The sequence below is a fragment of the Dromaius novaehollandiae genome, chromosome 8, assembly GCF_036370855.1.
Source record: "Dromaius novaehollandiae isolate bDroNov1 chromosome 8, bDroNov1.hap1, whole genome shotgun sequence".
NCBI classification, from domain to species: Eukaryota; Metazoa; Chordata; class Aves; order Casuariiformes; family Dromaiidae; genus Dromaius; species Dromaius novaehollandiae.
This window is the reverse complement of record NC_088105.1, coordinates 13,970,637-13,989,177: the sequence shown is the minus strand read 5'-3', so window position 1 is coordinate 13,989,177 and position 18,541 is coordinate 13,970,637. Positions and strand designations below refer to the sequence as shown.

General features: G+C 50.6%; 1 protein-coding gene across 1 annotated transcript; it reads right to left on the bottom strand.

The window, feature by feature from the left end:
- Positions 1-862: 862 nt before the first annotated feature.
- UHMK1 (U2AF homology motif kinase 1) lies at positions 863-18,310 on the bottom strand. The gene is made up of 8 exons (XM_064515737.1): positions 17,897-18,310; positions 16,298-16,590; positions 13,193-13,384; positions 12,280-12,374; positions 11,236-11,312; positions 7,514-7,612; positions 6,460-6,548; positions 863-5,964 (listed from the first exon to the last, which is right to left on the bottom strand). Exons 1-8 carry the CDS (start codon positions 18,180-18,182, stop codon positions 5,818-5,820), a joined length of 1,278 nt encoding a protein of 425 aa, XP_064371807.1. The 5' UTR covers positions 18,183-18,310; the 3' UTR covers positions 863-5,817.
- Positions 18,311-18,541: the final 231 nt, after the last annotated feature.

The following is an 18,541-nucleotide window of genomic DNA, read 5'->3' as shown; positions in this document are numbered from 1 at the left end:
CCGGGCGGGAGCGCCCCTTCCCGGCAGAGTGCCCCCCCGCGCGCAGCTGCGCCGGGGAGCGGCCCGCGTGGGCTGCGCGGTGTCAGCACAGCGCCCCGGTTGAATGGGGAGCTGCAGGCAGGGCGGGTGGGGAAAGCTGTGCAATACGGACCGGTTCCTGGACGAGTGGTGGGCCGAACAGCCTCGCTCCTCATTGCACAAGCCTGGAGCAGCTCTGGGGAGCAGAGGGGTTATTTTCCCCTTGATTGTATCACTCAACAGACCGTTATAACAGAGCAAGCGTCAGAGGAACCCGGTGGTACTTCAGAGCAGACGTAAGCGGTGCAGTGGCATGCTCCGACGTCTTCTCCCAGTCCCGAGCTGGGATGGTTGAAGTCTCCCCACGGAGGGTGCCGGGATGAGGCAGTGCAGATGGCGAAGCCTGCGTTTCGTGGCGGCCACACTCCTGTGCTCGTTGCACTCACCTGGGGGGGTGATGGCAGCTCTGGAAAAACTGACCCCCATCCCCAGGAAGCGCCACAGTTTCCTCAGTGCAAACTCCCAGGCAGCTTGGGCAGCGTTAGCGGCACAGCGACGTGGAGGGCTAACGGGACCGCAACCCCTCTGTCCCCCCCCATGTCAGGCGGGCGACACGCTGCCAGCCGCGGTTCTCAGCAACTGGTTCTGAGCAACTCAGACCAAAGGAAACTCCAACGCCAGATCCCAGACACGCCGTGTCCGATTCACACCCGTGTCCCTCTCAGGACGGTTCCCAAGCCGGTCCCCACGCGCTGATGCCTTCATGCAGGGTGATGAAGCCCTTGCTCAGTTTCGGTACACAGCACTTCATCAACAGTCCCACAAAAGCTAGATGAGCAACCACTTTATATTGAAGCATCATTTATTAATCATCTGTATCAGGCACACATCTGCTCAGCAATGGTGCATGACAAGATACAACAGTTTACATCTAATCTGAACAGAGGCACATGTTCACGGGATCAGCACGGCAAAGGGAAGTATACTGAACACTGAAAGGACAACCCAAGTAAAATGCAGTGCTTACGCTTCGTTAGGAGGCTGGAGACCAGTGAGGATAAAATTAAGATCAGAGCTGACTCGTGCTTCAGCCAGTGATTTAAAAACCAATTACTCTCCTTGCATATAATAAATAGGTGGAAGTGCAAAGAACTCCTCTCTCATTGCTCCCACAAACACATCAGTGGCATTAGTCTAAAAAGGCGGCGCCTGGCACAGGAGAAACATTCAGACTGAGCCATGGGGCATCTGTCAGCAGGGCGGACCACAGAGTGAGCCAGGGCAGGAGCCCGCTGCCGAGAAAAGCGTTCAAGCCCAGCCAGAAGGCAGCCGACGAGGGCTTTTGGCAGCATGTTGTTACACTTCGGCGTCACTAACGACATTAAAACACCAGAAAGCTCTCTCAGGGTGCCTTGGGCCACGCGCCCCCGAGAAGGGCCCTTCGTCCCGCCGGCCTCCAAGCACTACCACGCAGCATTAACGGGCGTGGGATGAAAGCTATCAGCACAGCCACAGAAGCCATCCCACCAGAGCAGGTGCAAATCGACTTGCCTCCAGGGCAGCTATTCTTCAACTGACAATATTTTTTTATTGAATCATCTTTTAGACCCAAACGATACCAATAAATAGTTAAGATAGTTAAGCTCCAACATTTTTTCCATTCACACACATGCTCCGAGGTGCCAACGGTGGGACTCTCCCATCGCTGCATCTGCAGTGCCAAAAAACCTGCCCTCAAAAGGCCGTACCGTGGCCTCAGGTCTCCGAGCCATTGCTGCCCCTTCGAGAAGGGCTGAGGTGCCCGCTGTGCTTGCTCTCACGTACTTGCTCCCATCGTCCAGGTGGGAGGCCAGTGTTACATCAATACCTGTATTAAATGCTTATAATGCCAATATCAGAAGACACACAGAAAGTAGGCCACCAGCACTGTCACCTGTAGCGCGGTTTCTGCTGCCCATGAACGCAGAGATGCTCAGGGAGGGGCAGGTGGATTTCCTCCCACCTTCGGCTGGGTAGGGGTCTGCCCTCAGCTTTAAGAGACACTGCTGAAAGTCTTGCTGTACCCAGGGGTTTGATCTTTCATGCCTTTCCTCCCTAAACCAGCTTTCTCCCTCAGAGGCAGCCTGCTGATTTTCACACAAGCTCCGACGGGTGCTGCGCTCAGGGCGAACACCAGACCCTGGCTGCAGCCGGGTCTGAACGCACCAGCCACCCCACTGCCGCTGCTAGGCCAGGATGACACTCGCACCCGACCCCTGTGTCCTTGCACGACACGGCACTGCAGGAAGGTCAAATCGCCAAGCTGCTAGGCCAGGATGACACTCGCACCCGACCCCTGTGTCCTCGCAAGACACGGCACTGCAGGAAGGTCAAATCGCCAAGCCCACGTCAGGAACACACTGGTGGTTTCAGATGCAAATAACCAGCCAGACACAGCCTGCGGGAGGACTTGCCTGCTACTGCACCGGGGAAAGACATCTGCCACCGCCACACCGACTGTGCTCGCTGAGGACGCAGGCCAGCAGCCCAAGGAGTACAGCCACCCTTGGGGCCCCAGCAGCGTTTTAATGCTGCTTTAGGTAGTTCTGGAGAAGGGCGGCTTTTGGAAGGAAGGCATGACAGCACAGACTGAGAAACACAGCAAGCATCAAAGTGGAAAGCCCCAAGACTTCTGCACCTGCAGCACGCAGTATTTTGGAAACAAAGCAAGCCAGGCCTGTCCAGGCACACGTCAGGACATACGCATCCAGCCTAATCACCACGCACGCTTTAGATACAACCTGGAGGTAAGAACACAGGTTTTAGCAGGGCTGCAACTACACCACAGCCACCAATATCTCACTGAGACTCTACAGTGAGCTTCAGCTTGATAGAAAAGGCTTTGAAGGAAGATGGTGTGGGAAGATGATAAAATGCTTCCAACTCTTAGGAGTTTCTGAAGCTTCCTGTACCCCCACGGCCAGGGCCTGAAGCCAGTGACAGGACACCGAGATCAACATGTTCAACTCTTGCCAGGAAGGGGGGATGGGGGGAAGGCAGCAGCTGTGGGTCTTTGCTTGACTCAGTGCTCAAACCTGGTCACTGAGCATCCAGAGAGAAAGCTAGTGGCAGGGGTTTGCACCTTCCAGATTGATTTAGTTCATATTAAATTTGCTAAACAAAACCCCAGCCAAACTCTTTAGTAGAACTGCTCAACCACATTGCAGCAGCAAGCTCTAGCTGCTATCTAAAGGTTAATCCTGGTATAGCTCTTATCTTTAGCTGCAAATCCAAAGCACAATTCTGACTTAAAAGGAGATATGTTTGAAAGGAGAGAGACCAGCTCGCAGCCCTAGAGAAATGCATCTGAGGAGGTGAAGTTTTGCAATTGCACCCCGGCACAAAGCCACCTCTCTGCTCACGTACCACTCTACGGTGACAGACGTCTCCGAGCTCACGCCCTGCACCCAGGGGAGCTCACCGCATTCCCGTGCGGGCTGGCACCCAGCTTGGCAGGAGCTCTCGGGTCTTCTCCTGCCAGCTGACAGGCATCCATGCAGCCTGTTTAATGTTGCTAACATGATGGCATTTAACATGCAAATTTCTGAGCCTAAGTGCTTTTATCTCTGCCTCAGCCTGCCAGAGACAGCAGCAACTTGCGGCTGAGGAAGCAGTCAATATTTACTGATATTTAGAGTACTTAAGAGAATTAAAACACTGCTTTTCCACACAGAAAAGAAAAACCTGATCTGACTGATCATTCAGTTCCTCCCAGACACTAACGGTGCTTCACTGCAAGGACAGCCAAATTAAAAGCAAATGAATCACACACCCCATCTATGTGAGGCTGCTGTAGAGCAATGCACAAAGTACCATCATCTGAAAAGAGTCTGATCAGCAAATCATATCTTAAAAGCTCATTTGGGGATTTTTTTTCCTGGAAAATTTACCACCTCACAACAATAGGAAAAAAAAAAAAATCAAAGAGATTGGTCCATCCTGGGGAAGTTTGGGAAAGGTAGAGTAAACAGGACTCTACGCCAGCACAGAGGAATTCAGACTCGTGACATGCTAGAGACACCAGTTCTTCTGACGCACTGCACACACGCATACAGGGCAAAAATCAAGAGGAACTTAAGTGCAGGATGCCAGCAAGTCCAGCATCAGCAGGGTGCAGGATGTTAACTGCAAGGTAGTTCAGGTATCACCCCAGGGAGGCTCAGAGACACTTCGGGCAGCTACCCCCAAGTATTTCAGCTGGAGAAAGGAATTCGTGAGGGCTTCTGACTGCAGGGCTCTCCGCTAAAACTGGTACCAGGCCTGCAAGCCAAAAGATGCTGTTCCCCCTCTGCATAAGGCTGTTCCACGCTGTGTCCCCCAGGAGCAGAACGGTCGGCCCCTGCAGGGAGGGACGAAGCTGGGTGGATGGGTTTGCACACCCCTGGGACGCACGGCCGCTTGGCCATCCCGCTGCCGTGTTAGTGACCCTCTGCCCCTGCAGGAAAGCCCCACGAGCAGGCAGAGTGCTCTGGGGGGAACAGTGACACAGCTCGCACAGTTTCTTTCCCCCAAAACATGTGGCTGTTGTCCATGACATTACCCTGGCCAGTCAAGTCTGATTAGTGACCAAGCCCTTTCCATATAGGATGTCAAATTGCCTCAGGCCCTTTGTGTAACCTATGAAGGACCAAAAGTGTCAGTGCTTCTCATCTACAACGATTCTAACAGGTTAATGCCAAACCAAAATGCACAACACAGAAAAGCCAAGCATGGAACCTACAACGCACAAGTATTTTTTCCTCTCTTAGAAGACTTGCAGGACAGGAGTCCTGCTGGGGACACGAAGAATACTGCGTGCTCTAGCACTCCTTTCCAAAAATATCACCTAAAGACGCTTAAATATTACAAATGATTTGGCATCAGAGTTCAGAGCATCAGTGCCAGCACAGGGTATAAGCTAGAAAGATGATTCCACGTGACAGAGTTTTCACATCACTTCAGGCTACAAAGTGCTACAACTTCTTTTGGGACTGAGGCTGGCACTGCTCTGAAGACATTTATTCACACCCGGTCAGCCCCTGCCCACCCCACACACACAAGCAAGTTCAGCTCACTGCAGGCAGCTTCACCCGTACCTCACTCCACAAGCCCAGCATGCCATTTGTGCCAGGTAAGACATATGGCTCCTCTCAGGCCATGAGACAGTGACAGGGTAACTCTAGGCATAGCAGATCTCATTTCAATGCCTCCTTCTGCCCTTTGTGATGTGAAGACTCAAAGTCTTCCTGATCTGCCTTAGAGAGGATGGTGCTTCTGCTTCTTTATTTACTTCAGATACCAAAAAAGACATGGAAGCCTTTCTTCTACTCCCCATTGAAGGAGAGCACAGGTATTACAGGGCAGGTTGAAAGTTTAACAAAGAAATCCCCTCTCCAGAGAAAAAAAACCACAATTGCTAGAGCCAAACTGTGAGTTGTTCTCAATTCAATCACTTAAAAGTTCTTGTCAAGATCTGCCCTGCCTCCAAGGCTCCCATAGTCACTACTCTGGCCACCCGAGAACTTGCCAAGAGCAGGCAAAGCCACACATCTAATGTAAACGAGCAAGCACAACACACACACAAGCACACGCTTTAAAGCCATCCAGGCCTCCTCTGCACATCACAAAGCAGCAGTAAAGATTTCAAAGCCCATTTCACTCCTTTGCATCTCTCCTTTACAGATGACTTAAAAGCAGGGCTAGGAAGCTCTTTGTACATTCAACTGTAAAACACGACGTGAAGAAGAGGAGCAAGACAACTCTCCTGATTGTTGCTACTGCCTACAGCAAGTTTTGGTACAGATATCCTCTCTTATAGGCACTCAGTGGGTAAAACGTAGCCACAACAAACTTGCCATCAAAAATCTTGCCAGTCAGCATTTTTTGGGCAGCTTTGGAATCACCAGCGTTTGCATATTCAACAAAGACCTGAAAGAGAGAGAGGAGAAACAGCACTTCCACTGCAGCATGCTGTCCGCTCCCTCCCACTTTTGCAATGCCCACCACTTTGGGGAAACAGTTCTTGATCAAATCTTTTCCCTCCATCCTTGGTTGAGCACAGAGACATGGAGCTAAAAAGGAAGCAGCCACGCCTCTGAACTGGAATTTCACCTCCTGTTCCCCATTTCTAGGGGTAGTGCATTTGGAAAGATGGGAGAAAACACAATGATGCTGTACATCCTTAACACTTCCTCTCCCACCCATTGTTTTGTCCTCTTCTCTCTCATAACCCACTCCTCTTCTCAAACTGTTCGGGGTACTCCCAGGTTAGGGAACCATATGTATGCAGAAAGGAACCTGTGCTGTCTCTCAAGGCAAGCAACTATTTTTAGCACCGACATCATCCAGGAGATTCAAGCAGAGAAGCAGTGCTGGGGCACATGGAGTGTATATGGGAATCCACAATTCCCTCTACTCACTTACTTGGCCTTTACCAGGATTCTCCTTTGGAATAAGCAAGGAAACCACTGGGCCATATTTCTGACACTCCTCTCTTATGTCTTCCAGGATATCTGAGAAAAGAAAGAGCTGGTTCTTTCACTTTGCAAACTAGGATGAATTAAGAAGGAAACCAAGGCCAGATGAACCCCTCAACAACATTTAGTCAACATTCAGGTTTTTTTCCTCTCAGTTTAAGACAAATAATCTAGAGATGTCACAGAGAAATTGACCTGGCTTAACAGCCAAACCACAAGACAAAGTATCTAAACTGAGGCCCAGGAACACAGACCTGCAGGGCAGTGAATTGCTCTGAGAACAGGGCACATGGCCAATGCTTTTCCTTGCACAAACCTTGGCCTTCCAGTAGCTAAACATTCAAAATTTGTTAGTATGTGTTCTTTTTGTTTTTGTTTTTTTTTTTGGTCATGGCACTTGGAGGAGGGGAACCAAAGTAGCTGCTACAAACCCTTCTTTGTGTGAGCAGAACTCAGACTTTTAAACTCATATCCCCAGAGTAAACTCTGTAGCTTTTGCCACTTGCATTTCTGCTTGCTCTCAAATCCAAGTAAGTTCCACAAACATGCCTTGCCGCCTATCATTATAGTTTTGCTACAGTTTGAGAACTCAAACAAGTTATTTTAGTTCTTTGTCAAGATCTTGGATAAGCTAATTAGCAAACTTTTGAGGATTCCTGCTGTTGGGCTCAACAGGGTCCTGGCCACGTGTAGCAGAAGCTCAGAGCCACAAACACATAAGGTGGTCTGTGGGCATTTAACCAAAGAAGAAAATCAAAGAAACCTTTTTTTAGTCTTGGATTCCCCCAGGGATTCACTACAAACTCTGCTTTCTATCTCAATCTTTTAGTCCCAGGCTATCCTCTGTTGGCACAGTTCACCCACCTCAGCTGAGAAGCTCCTTGCTTACTCTTCTTACACCTACTAAATGCTCTTCCACTTGCTCTCACATCCCCAAATCCAAACAAAACAGGGTTGCTAAGACAACATTGCTATATGGGAGTTGCACAGCATACACCAACCTTCATATTCTTCTTCACTCTGTAGAGAAGCATCACTCAGAATATTCAGCAGCCTCAGCACGGGTGTTGGGAGCATCACCAGATCTTCGATATGGGGAGCTGTTTGACACCCACAAAGTTAGAGAAAAAAAAGGAATCAAAGTCCAAAGGAGCAATAAAACAAGGAGCAGATGCAATATGTGATCTTACACACAAGCACTTACTGTTCTTCGCAGTACAGTTTTGCTTCTCTCCACTATTACTTGCATTTACAGCTTTTATCCACCCTGCCTGCAACTGATCATTGTGCACTGAAACTCTTCCAGAAGAGTCAGTGCATTCTGCAATAACACTGAGGTCAGCACCTGAAAATGCCTTCAAAGCTACAAAGCTAGCAGCAATTAACACTAGAATTATGGCTACTTAGCTCAGATTTAGAAGCTGATGCATCTGCAAAGGGCTAAGATAGTAGAGCAACCTGCCCCTTATATATGGAGATGCGAGAAGATGAAAAGAGGACTACTCTGCAACCTGTTTCTCCTGTTACTGCAGGATTCCCACTCAGTGGTACCACACAAGCTGAAAACAGGCTGACCAGCTTCCATGTCTCCAGTTCTTAAGCTATACTAGGGCACAAGCCTCGGCTATCTCTAGGATGTCTCCTAGTTGTTCCCTAAATACCATGTAAAACAAGAGCCCCCTCCAAAATCCAACTGCAACCCACTGTTTTAAAGACCACCATGTAACCTTGGGATAGAACAAAGGGAAAACGATTTAACTTCTTAAACAATGCAGTAGTATAGAATAGGGTATGACCACAAGAGGGCGGCAGATGAGCAGTGAGCCTGTGAACAACTTTCCAGGAGCAGAAATAAAGCCTGTTGCCATGGGTCCTCTGGCCCTAGGAAACAGGCAGCCCACAGACAACTTGGAATAGTGTTGCACACATCCTACTGTGGAACTAAGGAACAGTCCAGGAGGGCAGATTAGTGCCAAACTACGAGAATAACTTCTTGTGAGAGAAGATGCAGGACTTCTAGAAACCCAAAGCAGCAAGGCTAGAGAGTGTCTCTTCTCCAAGGACAAAAGCTTGGTTTCATGTTCTCGAAAGGGACCAGCAGGCCAGTTGTGAATTTAAGATCTGGGAGGCTGACTTACAGTGCTTCAAGAGCGTTAATAGGTTTTTATTCGTATCTGCAAGCTACAATAGCAGAACACAATACCAGTATCTTATGGTTCTCATAGCTGACAGTTCTGCTTGAGATCTAGAGCTCATGAATTGCTCCTTTAAGGCAAACACGTGCAATCCGCACTCCCAAATCCAGCTTCAGGGACAAGACTCCAGGAGGGAAAGTAAAAAACACAGTGGAAACATTTTAACTCCACAGAGCAACTAACTACTGTGCCTAGGGCCAAGTAACCCTTTTCCTTGGTGCAGCTCTTGACACTGTTTTTTTCTGAAGAGAAAAGTAACTGAATAATACCACATACTCCCTGAAGATCAGTTCAGGCAGGGGGAAAGAGAAGAGATGTCTCCAATTTGAGCCTTCTGACTAGCTCTGTAAAGATAGAGGGTGATTATTTCCTTGGAAATACTTTTCCAAGCTAAGCACGCAATCCTTGTATCGAAGAGCTGGTGTCTCTTGCCAAGCTCAGACAAAAGACATGGATTTCATAGTGCAAAAGGAGATGGTAGGGAAACACACCTATATAAATAATCTCCTTCCATATAATCTATATAATCTCCTATATATAAATCTCCTTCTGTGTGACATGGAAGGCTCCTTATGAAAAACTTGGAGGACGAAGGGCTGTACCAGTCTAGACTACAACAGACAGTGCTCAGGGCCAGCTCTTTGGGGAAAAGTGCCACATTCAGATAAACAGGCATATTCCAGCTGCAAGTAAACCTCTGTGACCATTCTTCCATAGGACTGCTGGCAACCAGGAGACATCATCAGAAGAACAGGGGGTTGAAAGAATACTTAACTGCTGCCTCAGTCTTATAAGAGGCCCCTTCTATTGAAATGCGTAAGCCTGTCCTTCATTTCATGTGTCTTTTTTCAAGGAAGGGAGATAAACCCCTAGCACTCAAAGCTATTTGTTCTTCCTGCAACCACGCGAGAAATACAGTTCCTGCAATTCCCTTCTGTCCTAGGAGGTACTTCTGCCCCGTGTCTCTGCTCCTACTCAAAAGTTCCTGGTGGTATCGATCACACTCACAACACAAAGGGCTGCAGCCTGCAAACAGCTCAGGAAAGAAGCTGATGATCTGGAAAGCCAAGATTTGGCTATAAATGACAAGGAAAGCCATTCTCGGCTGTCTTCATTCTAAACAGACCAACTGTGTCCAAGTGAAAGGTAATGACAGACATCATTTTCCAACTTCCTAGGAAAGAAACAGTAAACGCTTCTTTGTGCAGACAAGCTGACAGCACAAGTTTGGCAAGGAAGAGAACCAGTAACTAAGAAAAATTGAAGCTGTTGTATAAAGTTGTCGCACCAATCGCAGAAGCACCTTCCTAGTACAAACAGGTACAGTTAAAGGGCTGTGTGTTTAAAACTAGACCAGAGAGCACTGCCAACATACTACTCCCTCTGCTCTGAAGCAGTATTGCTTGCAAGGTTCATGGAAGGTGGCTTTGATTACAACAGCCTCAGTTTCTGAGATGCAGGAGAAGTTTCCCTACAGAAGAAAACAGGGATGAGTTTGTTGCCTTTGCCTAATAAACAAGAATGTCAACATCTTGATGCAGCCTCAGAAGAGGCAATAGCTAACCTTCACTGCAAGGTACATCAAGCAGCTTATGAAAAGCATGGCCAAGATTCAAGGGAGAACCTTAGTACAGCAAGAAGCTGGATGCCCTAAGCATTTATTTAAGCGGCAGAAGAGCTCTTCACTGGTGTTCTTGAAAGCAGACAAGCTCTGGAGGATGTTACTGTGTTGCTTTTGGAACAGAAAACCAGGAGGGACACAAGCCTAAGGAGGGTGGTCCCAGCCCATCTTTTGCAGACAACCTGCAACCCATGTGGGGAGCCTTGGGGAAACACCATCATCTTCTTCAACTGAAGAGGAAGTGACAGATCAAATAGAGGGCAGTGACATCAGAGGGACTGCAAGTGTTTGCGACTTGCCACGTCGACACCAGAAGAGGCAGGCCCTGACTTCCAAGTCACTGCGAAATTAGGCTTGCACACCCTTTGCCAGACCCCAAAATGGCCTCCAGCACTGTGAGAACAAGCTGGCATTGCTGAGCCAGCCGAAGTGAAGGCAGCAGCAGATGCCACCATCAGAGACTGCCTGAGTCAGTCACATTCCTGGCTTCTGAGCCAGCAAACTCTTAGCTAGAGAAAAGCCATCAGCCTACCCTACGGAGGGCTGCACTCTTCAAAAGCACCTCAAGAGTCAAGTATTAGGTAAGTATCTTTGCCTTTTCTGTCTCCTCAGCTGAAGGGTGTTGTCAATACACTTGTGGTTCAGTCTGATCTGAGCAGAATTTACTGGGAGTCCATCCAGGGAGAGTGACAGCACACATGGCTGGAGGGACAGGACAGCACTGAGAGCACCTACGATGGTCTGACATCTCCCTGCTGCGGTACCACAGCAGGGCTGATGAGCGCCACAAAGGACAAGAGAGCAGCAAAGAGGGCAGAACCCCAAACACCACAGTCTAACTGCACCCCTGTGCTGCCTGCAGTACACGCTGAGAAAGCTGCCATCGGGGACCACATGCACGGCTTACCAAAGGGAATGCTGAAGAACGGGCTGCATAAAGCCTTCTCAGCAGAAGCTCGCTTTCCTTGGTCGCAATGAAGCATGCTGCAAGAGAAGAGACACACTTATGCTCTTACATGTGACACTCATGCACCTGCAAATTCAAATCAGGCTGGAAGACAGTATAGAAAAATTGCCTATCTTTGGGGTGCTTATGATACAGGGAGAATAGTCAGAAGCAAATCTTTCAATTCTGAGCTGCAAGCACACAAGAAGGACCCCTTTGAAGTGTTTTGGGTACACAATGCAATAGGTTTTCCTTCTAGATGTCCTTCAGCACCAAGTTATGAAAGTTGCTCACTTAAAGTTTACAGAATGCACACGCTCCAGTTCCACCTGTCCAGAACATTCAATCCATGTCTCAGACACACGCAGAGTCTCGTGAAAGTGATGACACACTGAGCTCCCACACCTTTTTGCAAATGGCATTCAAAGCAGCAAATAAGCCAGTACTTTCCTGGGAACTTCCTCAACTCAGCCTTGAATACCAGTGGCTCTAGATGTCTTCTCTGCCGAATTTTGTCTTCCCCTGCTCTGCAGCTTCCAACAGATTGCTGAGTTGCTGGGACAATGACACCAAACCCCTCTACAGACCTCTCAGTTGGGAGCTGCACAAAGCCATTTGAATTGTGACAGCAGTGGAGAAGCAGCACTGTCTGTCCTCCTCCCTGGTTTCTGACAACACTCCTCTAAATGAGGAAGGACTTCACTGTACTGTTATTTTTCCAGTTTTCCCCAAATACAATCTCAGTCATGAACAGAGCAAAGCACCGACAAACCAAATAATGAACATTATGACTGATATTCACTATGTGCTTACTCCAAGCTGTGCCAAAACCAGAGGAGCTGAAGCATCCCTGCTAATGCTCCCACTTTTTACCAGCACAGTGGCTGGGAAGTTTTAGAAACTGGAGTGTGAGGTATAGGCTCCAAGTTACCAAAAGCAAGGCACAAGGCTTTCTGAGTATAAGACTATACCTTTAAGAAACACTTAGTAAATGTTATAAGGTACCTTTTGATAAGGTCTCTGAGGTGATAAGCTGGAATGGCTGAATTAACCACCCCTTCACTGGCAAAAATGCGATCAATGATGGCAGAACTGTTTGTCTGGAAAGAAAAAGCAGCGGTGATTAGGGAAGAAAGAAAATACTAGTACAAAGCTTGTTGTAATGTCACAGTTACTAGAGCCCTCCTCATCCAGTTCAGAAAGTGATGCCCAACCCCCTTCTCCCAGCACCTGGGTTATGTGAAATATCCCTGATGCTCCAGCCTCACATGTTAAACCATCAGGTGATCATGTCAGATGAAGTTTTCCCATTTGCCCATGTGAAAGATGGAAAGTTTCATGCGCAGACACACTTGTTCTTACCATGTATATTATGATGCTGAAAGGATACTTTTACTGGGAAGGAGAGCATGAAATACGAATTCATTTATTCAGAGGAAAGGACAGAATCGGGCTCCATACTCATGACAGAACCTTCGTCTTGTTTTTGAGGATATTCACTTATGAGAAAACCCCAAGTTGGAGCTAACGTTAGACTAAACAGAGCGAATCATCGCTCTGTCACTGTGCTGCTGACCTAGCTGGCAGTCACCAGCGATCTACTTCACCGTTCCGTCTGGGCCACACTACAATCAGCACAACCCAGACGGCCAGCCTTGGCAAGCCGTAGGCTCGAAACACAGAATCCTGGAGCCTCAGGATTTCGCTAACGAGAACACAGGCACTGTTCACACACGCCAGTCACACAGGGCAAGGGGGTCTCTTAAGGCTCTGAAAACTTAATTCCCGAGACAATGAAATAGAGAAATCTCCTGGAAACACTAGTTCCCAGGTGCTACCTCATGAACCCAGGTTACAAACGGGAAGCACAAGGACTCATTCGGTGTAAGCAGGAACACCAGCAGCAGTTCTCACTCACCTTCCATTCCTGAGATTGGACTGTATGTTTCAGTTTCATTCCTGAGAACATTTCCAGTAAAACGATTCCCAAACTCCACAGATCCACAGCAGAGGTACACTCCGTTTCACTGTGGAGCCCTGCCTGTGCCAGGCAGTTCTGCAGTTCTGCCTCTGGAGCCCGATACCCGTCTGTTTGAATATATTTCACATCCTACGGAAGATAAAACAAACACAAGAAGTTAATTTTCCAGATGCAGGTTCTCCACTCCACCCTTAAATCAGTTTAGAGCTCTTCCAAATGGGTCAGCTAAATACTATTACTAAATTGACAGAGAGCTTTATACAGCCAGTCGTGTTAGACAGGTAGTTCAACTTGCTAAACTGATGTGCTGATGAGGAAAAAAACCCAAAACGGTCTAGAAGAGGAAACACCTCCCAGCAACACAGTAGGAATGCCACTGACATCCAGTCTCTCAGGAAGAAGGCATTGCTGGGAGCAGAAAGGCCTAATATAAATACTGAACCTCACTGCAAGTTGGCCCATTAATCTCTCTAAGTGTGGAGGACTCTGGAAACTTCAGGATAAGGGCTGAACGCCCGCAATGTGCTCCCACACCAACTGAATGAGAGCACGAACAGCTTAGCCTGAATAGTGAGGATCGGTAACTGCTTCCATTATTCAACTACTGGTGTTCTCTGGAAAAAAAAAACGTTAGAAGAACAAGGCAAGCATCTAACACTCAGACAAGGAAACTACCAAAGGTGCTTCCCACGCATCTCTTTCTTCCTCTGCCTTGCACTGCAGCAATCAATACCTGCTTAGCTGCTGGGGCTGGAGAGAGTAAAATACCCCTACACTGTCTGGTTAAAAGAAAATGGATAAATCACAGAATCATAGAAGCGTTGGTTGGAAGGGCCACTCTGAATGTCTCCAGTCCAACCTCCTGCTCAGAGCCAAAACTAGATCAGATTGCCTATGGCTCTGTCTGTCTGAGTCTTGTGAACCTCCAACGATAAACTGTACACTGCTTCTTTTTAATATAGGAGGGTCTGTTTTAAAACATTATGATGCGAGTATGCAAGTCTGCTTTCTGGATAAAGTGCAGGATTGAGAATCCTTCACTGGGAATATATTTAAACCAAAATTATCTTGTTCTTCGACTTCTATGAAAATAAAGTTTCCCAAAGGCACTCTCAGGCAACAAAGTCAGAAGTGTTTTATAAACTTAAAAACCTACAAACCAATTGCTCAGAAGGGTCCCTCCACCTATCAGCAAAGAGCGGAACCTCTGGCAAGGCAAAGGAAGCAATTTAGACAACAACGAACAGCATTTAGAGAGCCAGAGAAAACACCACGATCGATGCCACTAGCAAAAACACTGAAATGGAATTTCACTCCTACCATGTGAAGTATTGTGAGACGTTTACATGACCGAGACCTTGCTCTGTGTACACCCATGCTCTGTTAAACAGTAACGGCAGGAAAAGTTATGCAAGGAAAAGCTGGGCAGAGTTGTCACAACTGCAAGTAATGCGGTCTTGACTCAGATAAGGAAACCACGCATATGTGCTGCTAGACAAGGGAGTGGGGGCAGGGTCAGAAGGTTCATCTGTCCAGCCAGGATGTTCCTGAGAACGGGCAGAGGAAATCCAGCCTAAGGAAAGCTGATGAGAAGGAATGGTAGAAGCAAATAAAACACACGATCATCTGTTAGAGGAGGAAACTCACAGAGCAATCAGCAACATATAGACCTAAAGAAAAAAATACGTATCTATCTTCATCAGACACAGGACACCAGGAGAGTGTTTTTTGCTGATAGACAGCAACAGATGACCAGCACAAAATGGTGTTTGGCCAAAAACCTGAGAGAACTGAAGAACAACATGGAGGAGTTGTTAAGAAGTACACACATTAAAATCAGCTACTGTACCAAAGAATTCGGAGACAGGCCACCCATGCAATCCTCTAATATTCACAGATCAGCAGGCTTTGCTGTCAAAACCAGGTAAACCAGTTGCAAAGTATGAATTTAAAGCCTCTAGATGAGTAGGGTGCTATACAGACAACCCAGAAGAATGCCTGCAAAGCCTGTTTACCTCCTTACCACACATCACCCAGTGAACAGAGGCAAATTTGCTACAGGGCTATCTCATCAAAAAGCTTTACTGATACCCCTCACGCACTGTTACTGGGGGAGAGGGAGGGATGAAAGGAAATTCTACTGAGCTGACAGCAGAATCTCCTGAGGTTCTCTGTAGAAAGACGAGCAACCCTTGCTTTCATCAAAGGCCATGGAATAGAGTAAAAAGGGCAAGGACAAACTTCAAGAAAAAAAGAGCATCAGTCTCAACCAAAGGTGACAGTATGGAAAGGGTCTGAAAGCTCCAACAGGAAAAGCAGAGAGCAGAACAGGCAAAGACTTGTCTATGTCTGTAAAGAGCAGACACTGCCCACTGTCGGAGCATGAGCTTTGGTCAACACAATTGCACAGGAGAGGAACATACAGACCTACTTAAAAAAGGGAAGCTGCTGAAGAGAGGATGAAACTGCAGAGAAGAACCGAGACAATGCCAGAGATAACGCTATTAACTGGGGAGGCTGATGGTGAAGCCTAGATTACTAACACATGAGATAAGCTATGGTGAAAGGAAATCCTGTGGATCTGGGTACTCCCATTCATCCAGCCACCTAAAAACTAGCAAACTTCCCTGGAAGCTGTGACACAATGCTTTTTTCCGTGCGTCATTAACTGTGGAGTTTACTGTCCTGGGTATCACAAAGGCTAAGATATTAACAGGACCCAAAGGCATGCAAGGAGAACGGGAACATGAGCTTCGGTTTTAAGGGCCAAACAGCATTTTAGCCTTCCAGGAAACCTTTAGTATCAACTCAGCTACTACTCTGATGATGTGGATTCCTATGCTCCCGTACACAGGAACGCCAGTTCAGATCTGATCCTTGGAGAACAGTCCCCATCCCTATTTCCCACAGCCGACCTCATGAGGCCCGAGTTCTCCTCCCACCCAACACGCATCTGCTCAGCACCACCGAGCTGGAGAGGCACAGGCCTGCGCAGTTCAGCATAGACAGGGACAACTGCTTCAAGAGCAGCACGTGCCAAACCTGATTCCCCTCTTTGAAGCTAAGTCCAAAGTCAATGAGCTTAAAGCACTCCTCCTCCGCACTCCACAGGATGTTGCGTGGCTTGAGGTCTGCGTGCACGTAGCCTTTGTGGTGCAGGAAAGCCAGGGCTTCGAGGACGTCTCGGGCACAGTGCTGGATCATCCACATGGAGCAGCCCTGGTTGCTGGAGTGCAGCAGCAGCTCGGACACGCTGATGTCCAGCAGCTCCAGCAGGAGACAGCGAGATGGGCCATTCGCAGAGTAGTGGTTGGTGAACACACCATACAGTGTCACTACGGCGAGAAACGTTGCCAGGCATTGGTGAAATGCAGGGGCCACGGTCTCCCCCCACCATTCCTCCCCAAAAGCTGCAGAGGCAGTTCATGTGTGGCGGGGCGTGAGCCTCACAGCGCCAGGGAATAAAACCACTTCAGGGGGAAGCAGCAGGGGAAAATCAGCCATGTCACCCCCGTTGCACCTCTGCGCTTCAGAGGGCGGGAGGGTCTCGACAGCCCACGCGGCTCTGCCAGCCCTACGGGGAGGGTCTCTAGCCCTGCCCGCCGGTGGGTGTCAATTCGGGGGTGCCCATACCAGGGTGTGGGGCTGAGAGGCGGCCCAAGGGGCTGGGGGGGGGGTCCCTGCCCAGGGAATGGTGCCCTGATTGGAGCAGCGGGGTGGCTGGGGATGCCAGCTCGCCCGGGGGGAGCTGTCTTTGGGAGTGGGGGGTACAAGGGAGAAGAGGGGACAGGGGTGCCAGTTTAGGGACATCTGGGGGATGCGGGGCCCTTGGGATGAGGGGTGCCAGGAGCTAGTGGTGCCAAAAAACAGCAGTCGGGGGGGGGGGGGGCAGGAAGGAAGCTGGAGGTGGAGACTGCCAGTTCAGAGGTGCCTGGGGCAGCAGCTGAGGGCAGGGGGCACCGGTGCGGGGGTGCCCAGGGGTGGGCCGTGTAGGGGGGGGTGCTGGTTTGGGGGTGCCCAACAGTGGGCCAGCTGGGGGGCATGCTGGTTTGGGGGTGCCCAGGGGTGGGCCAGCTGGGGGGGGGTGCTGAGAAGGGGTGCTGGTTTGGGGGTGCCTGGGAGGGGCCCAACTGGGGGGAAGGGACTGTTTTAGGGGTGCTTGGGAAGAGCCCAGCTAGGGGGGAGGGGGAAGCTACTGTTTTGGGGGCACCCAGGTGTGGCCCAGCTGGGGGGTGGGGGGGAAGGTGCTGTTTTGGGGGTGCCCAGGCGTGGCCCAGTTGCTGTTTTGGGGGTGCCCAGGGGTGGCCCAGCTGGGGGGGGGAAGGGCTGTTTTGGTAGGGCCCAGTTGGGGGGGGAGGGGCTGTTCTGAGGGTGCCTGGGAGTGGCCTAGCTGGGTGGGAGGGGCTGTTTTGGGTGGCCCAGCTAGGGGCAAGGGGCTGTTTTGGGGGTGCCCAGCTGGGGGCGGGGGGGAAGGAGCTGTTCTAGGGGTGCCTGGGAGTGGCCCAGCTAGGGGGGAAGGGCTGTTTTGGGGCGGGGGGGTGCCAGGGTGAGGCCGCCGGGGGCGGGCCGGGCGCGGTGTGAAGCGGCGGCCGCGGGGCAGGGGCTGGGGGGCGCCAGAGCGGGGCCCCGGGGTGCCGTTACCGATGTTGCGGTGGCCGCGGAGGTGCTCGAGCGCGGCGCGCTCCTTGCGGAAGCCGTACTCGGCGCAGTCGGCGGCGGGCGGGCGGGCGCCGGGGCGGCGCGCGGGGCCGGGCCGCGCCGGGGGTGGCACGAACTCCTTGACGGCGCCGGGCGGGGCGCGCGGGTCCCCGCAGCAGCGCACCCGGTACACGGAGGCCGAGGAGCCGCTGCCCAGCGGCGCCTGCACCTCCCACAGCCGGCCCAGAGCCTCCAGCAGCGGCGCCGGGCCCCACACGCACCCCGACATGGCGCCGCCTCACATCGCCCCGCCGCCGTCGCCGCGCCGCCGCCTCGGGCCCGGCCGCCGCCGCCGCGCTGCGGGCACCGGCCGCGCTCCGGCCGCCATGACACCGGAAACGGGGCGGGGCGGCGGCGCGACCCGCCCCCAGGCCCCGCCCCTCGGGCTAAAGACCACGCCCATCGAGTGCAAGACCACGCCTTCGCGCTGCCCCGCCCCTCCCCCGACTGGCCCCGCCCCCGCCCTAGATGCCCCTCCCCTCTCCGGGATGCCCCGCCCCTCAGAAAAAAGACCACGCCCTCAAACGGAAAGACCACGCCCCGGGCTGCCCCGCCCCCCGCCCGGCCCCGCCCCCGGGCCCCGCCCCA

Excerpts from the sequence above, each read along its gene's own strand:
- UHMK1 (XM_064515737.1), bottom strand. The coding sequence starts at position 18,182 with ATGTCGGGGTGCGTGTGGGGCCCGGCGCCGCTGCTGGAGGCTCTGGGC. Across the intron at positions 11,313-12,279 it reads CTCAGAGACCTTATCAAAAG|CATGCTTCATTGCGACCAAG; the intron begins GTACCTTATAAC and ends CTTCTCTTGCAG. Across the intron at positions 6,549-7,513 it reads GAGTGAAGAAGAATATGAAG|ATATCCTGGAAGACATAAGA; the intron begins GTTGGTGTATGC and ends TTCTTTTCTCAG.